General features: G+C 46.7%; 1 protein-coding gene across 1 annotated transcript in view; it reads left to right on the top strand.

Moving 5' to 3' along the window:
- Positions 1–281: 281 nt before the first annotated feature.
- The window catches only part of SNX5 (sorting nexin 5), a 17,360-nt gene continuing 12,677 nt past the window's right edge, over positions 282–4,964 (top strand). Inside the window, exon 1 of the mRNA XM_009894831.1 lies at positions 282–305. Coding sequence (XP_009893133.1) covers positions 282–305 — 24 coding nt within the window. The remainder of the gene's footprint in view (positions 306–4,964) is intronic.

The raw sequence follows: 4,964 nt of genomic DNA on the forward strand, positions 1-4,964 counted from the left end.
GTGCGGCCGTACCCCGCCGGGCAGAGGGCCGCGCTCAACCCCGGTTTGGCCCCGCCGGCTCTGAGGGAGCTCCCTGCCCTCTCCCCACCCCCACAACCCTGACGGCAGCACCGGGGCAGTGACAGGTTTTTATTTTTATTCGGTTAAGTGTCAGTTTTCTTAAATGTTGGTTTTCTTAGCGGTCCCTGCGCTGCTCCTCCCTGCGCCCGAGGTGCTCTGAGGGGAGGTGATGGGGGTGAGTGCGGGGTGCTGCCCCTGAAGGAAGAGGTGCCAAGGGAAAGATGGAAAAAAGGGAAGAAAACAGGGTGGGAAGGAGGCGAGGGTGAGGGCTCTGCGCTGCCCGCAGGCAGTGCTGGCTCTGAGCGGAGCACCTAGCTGGTGGTGGGAGCGGGGTGCCAAGCAGGGCCTTGGAGCTGCGGGAGCGGGACCTGCCGGGGGGGATGCAGGAGCTGGACCTGCTGGTCAGGACCTGTGGCTAGATGCTGGCCATGGAGTGCTGTAGGCACTTCTGCTAGAGGTGCTTAAACTTGCACTTTGTCGGCGGGTCACCTGCCTTGTGTGTCTGTGACAGGCCACCCTGGTTTTGTGGCCTGTGATAGTTAGGCTGTCAGCTGTCACTTCAGCTGTGACTTCTCTTTCCTTTGGTTGTCACATCAGTAGCTGGCTTGTTTTTCCTTTCTCTGTGGTAGTGCCCTGTTGAGTTGAAGCTTTGAGTGCCGAGGAGGCTTATGTCTTGGTTTTGAGGGAGCATGGAGCACTTCCTGAAATTAGGATGCTTGACTTCTCAGAGGAAATGCAAATTAAATGCTAAAACGGGGACTTTATGAATTAGTTACTCGGTGTGTACGTAGATAGTGCTTGGAATTGTTTCTCATACTGGGCAAGCTGCTTGGGTTAATCTACCTTGTTTAATAGCTACTGTCAACACACCCTGAATAGAAGGTAGGACAGCCATGTAACAGTCTGAGCTGTCTAGTTTGCTTTTATACTGTTGTATCTGAATGTAGTTTTGCATTGTGACTAAACGGAACTCACTTGCAGGAAGATGACTTGTGTTTTAAGATGTCGGGTATGCTGAAGGGGTGTCTTCTTAGTCTGTATTTTCTCCAGCCTTTTGGAAGATGTTTATTAGCTGACTTGAGGGCTAGAAATATACTAGAAATAGAATAATTTTTTTTACATAACTTCCTTTCATCTGCTTCTCTTGCATATGAATCTTTTAAAACAGTCTTGGTCCAGTAGAACTGGCAAGTTTGTTGAACAGATGTGTTCTAGTTATTTGCTTCAAGTTGTGAACTAGCTGGTGCTTCAACCTTTTTCTGCTGCATGTGATACTATTGGTGTTAAAGTAGCTGCCACTTGGGAATACGGAGCGAAAGCCTTTATAGGCTTGCAGGACCTGGAGGTGATGGGTGGAGGGGAAGGTAAAATATCAGCTGTCTTGCAGCAATTGGTAACTTTGAGTGTTTGTGTGCCCTTTCTAACTTAGCAGACAGGAATATTGGGGGGAGGGGAAAATGTTCCCACCGTGAGGACTGGAGTAGCTTTAAACTCTAATGCTCAGCGGCCAAAGATTAACTAGCTTGTTTCGGTTAGTAGGGCTGTCTTTGGATTCCAGCAACAGGGGGGAGGATAGAAATACTCCTATCTTGTCTGTTCCTGTTTAGGTAAGGAAACAGCAACATGGAACTGGTGTGTGGCCAGTAGATAAAGCCTATGCCTATAAAGGAAGCTTCATTATGTATTAACCTTGAATAGGAATCATTGGTAAGTATAAACTAAAAACTGACCCTGAGGTGGCAAAGCGGGAGAGGATCAGGATATGTAGGAAGAGGAAGGGAGGGTAGGATAAGGGTGATTGGAAGTGCAGTGGGAAAGACGGTGTAATCTGTCATGGGGAGGAAAAGGCACTTCAGAAAGCGAAGCGAGTAGTGGGACTGCCAAGCTAAGCTTATGCAAATAGCCTAGTATTTCTTAATGTCAGTGGCTTGATAATATTTTAAAGGCTTTAGTCTGCAGCTAAACTGTTCTGGATCAAAACACTGGGAGTGAGTATTATAGCCCCTCTTTCTCAGAACAGTCAGTGGAAGACAAGTTGGTATGCCATAGCCTGGAACTTGCTGTTATCACTTCTGATCAGTGGTTCTTGGTGCTAGAAAATTTCTGCTATATGCTCTGGAAAGAATGAGGGCCTGTTAGATCTTGCTTATGCTTTGCAAGGAAACTGCTTTTGCATGCTGCTGGGCCCAAAAGTAAGTAGGGAGATGAACTGTTAGCAAGGTGAAAGCTACTGGATGGGGATAATGTACTGTCAAGGACGTATAGCCTCCATGAAGCTGGCCTGGTTTGGGCTAATGACACAATTTCAAGTCCACGGGAGGTGAAGAGAGCACGGTGAGACTGTATAGCTGTGACACCAGCTTGGCCTTGCTGCAGAAGGTCAGCAAAACATTCTTGTAGATGCTGACTGTGTCTTAGGGGGTTGCTTCTGTGCACAATTTCCATTTTAGCTGGGGATGCTTCATGTTACAAGTGGCATATGGGCTAAAAGTGCTTAGCCATAGGCTGTGCTCTGCAGGCAGACTGCTGCAGCAGAGTGGATTTGGCTTGCACTGCCAAATCTATTGCTTGACTCCTCAAGCTGAGGAAGCAGTGGGTTGGGTGGAGGTGTCCTGTGTGCTGTTAGGTGGAGCAAAGTGAGCTGGAGAGGCTTCTGCTCTGAATATGGGATCCTTGAATGTTGATAGTGTCCTTCCCACAGCTCCCTCCCTCTGTAAGGAGGTGTATGACCACTTGGCTTCTGCAGAGAGTGATGCAGAGATCCCTCTAACTGGAGAGCTAAGTGATCAGGCCAGCTTATTGCACAGCCAGTGGTGACAGGTGCTCTGGCTATAGAGGCTGCCTTCTGCTTGCTTGGCAAGCACTGCACTTGGTGAGGAATGCCATTTCAATGAGACTAAATTGAGCTGTTATTCCCTCTTCATCTTTGTTTTAAGCAAAATAATAAAATGATTGCATCACTGGACTTCTACAGTCCAAAGCATTTGGGAAAGCATTTACTATAGCATAAGTAGCAATGTGAAGACTGTGTGCAGGAAGACTGGTTCAGTTTTCCTGGTTTTGTGTAACTCGGACTACTTCAGGACTGTTTCAGCTGAATGTCAGAGAGGTAATAGCAAGTCTGTCATGAAGGCTGCAAAAGCAAAGCTTCACACTTACTGTTTTGGCTCTTTACTGCTGCATGTGTGCAGTGTACTTTCAGACATTTTTAGTATCTTGATTAAAGGGAGACTTAAGCTACTTGTGCTGAGTATGACTGAAACATAGCTCCAGCAGCTAATGCCACTAATATCTGCTGGCCAGATACTGTGAAAGTCTGCTGGTTAACTCCTGGGTGTCAAAACAAGGCCTTCTGGAACTGAGAACTCTATAGAAACTGCCAGAAAACATAATGATCTTTTACTGTTCTCTAGAGAGCACTTAAACTGGTTTAATTGGAAAGACTACTCTGTAAAAAGTAATGGATGCTGGGTAGTGGCATATGTAATTACTATTGAAGTCTTGTTTGTGACTGTTTCTTGAATGACAGCAGGGAGGTGGATCAGTAAGAGGAGAGGTTTTTTTATAAGGTAGCTGACAATAAGCAGAAAGCTCTATGACATGTAAACCCTTGTGGAAGACAGGCTCATCGCTCCTTCTGGGAACCCAGCTATGTGGAAGGCCCCTGGATTAATTTGACTTTGAGAACAAATACGGATTCTTATTTTGCTGGCAATCGGATGTTGTACACAGTTGCTTGCACTGGCAGATTCTGTTGTTAGAATGCAGAAGTAACATCGAGTCATCTAGAACTGATGCAAAGCTGCAAAGGGCGTAATTTTAAAAGCAGCAGTTCAGGCCACTCAACAGAAATAAGCAGCTTCAGTGGCTGAGGGTGCTTCCTTCCACTGGATGCCTGCAAGCATGAAGATGTGTTTGCATTGGGCGAGGCCTGATCAGAAACTCATGTCTGTCAAGCGGAAGTCTGGGTCATCACTGGATTGTACTTAAATGATCCAACTCTTTTGTTGTGTGGGGTTTTTTTAACAACTCTAAGCAATAGAAAAAAGCAAGTGCTGTAAAACTCTACCTAGATTGGTGACAGTAATGTTCTCTGCTGTCTCTTTTCTTGGGCTTCCAGATCAGGTGATTATCATAGTGTCCTAATTAGTACCATAATATCTATTTTTAGTCTTATGGTCCTGAAGCCTAGAAACATTAATCAATATGATGACTCTCTGTTATTCTGGAGGGCTCTGCTTGATGTCTTGCTCTAATTTTGAGGTCAGGCAGTTCTGGTGGACGGTATCCTTACTGAACAAGGAAAGTTTTTCCTCAATCCTCAAGAAACCCTGATGATCCCAACAAGAGTCACTAAAGAGGCATGAGCCTAGAGGTGGAAGGCATCAGAGCAGCTGTAACAGTTGTTGTACTCATTGCAAACCAGAAATCTCTGAGCTGTTTCTGAGAAAGGGAAATGAGAGGCGAAAGTGGGGCACTGTGCTGGGTTTGGGTGAGTGTTTCAGTTTACAGCCCAACCCAGCTGTTTCCCCACTGTGCTGCTCCAGGAGTCACCATCCTCTGTATCTCTTTGGGCATGAGCTGCAAGTAAGGAATTATCTCTTACCAGCTGCAGAGCTTGGATTATATCCCCTTGAGGGTGTGGGATGACAGACTGGTTTCTGGTAACTGGGGTGGGGAAACTTCAGTTCTCTTGCCCACTGCCTGGAGTGCAGGGAAGAAACAACAACATCCCAGCAGAGAAATGCCTCCAGATACAAAGGACCTGCTGGGCATGGCAGGCCAGAGAGCTAAGATGGAGTGTTTTCGTGGGAATGCCTTGGGTTGGGTGCCTGCTGTGATAAAGGAACAAGCCTGGGGCCTGGACATGAAAGTTTAATTCCTCTGCTCTGCACAGGCACTGT

The sequence above is a fragment of the Charadrius vociferus genome, unplaced genomic scaffold, assembly GCF_000708025.1.
Source record: "Charadrius vociferus isolate BGI_N301 unplaced genomic scaffold, ASM70802v2 scaffold411, whole genome shotgun sequence".
Classification (NCBI taxonomy): Eukaryota; Metazoa; Chordata; class Aves; order Charadriiformes; family Charadriidae; genus Charadrius; species Charadrius vociferus.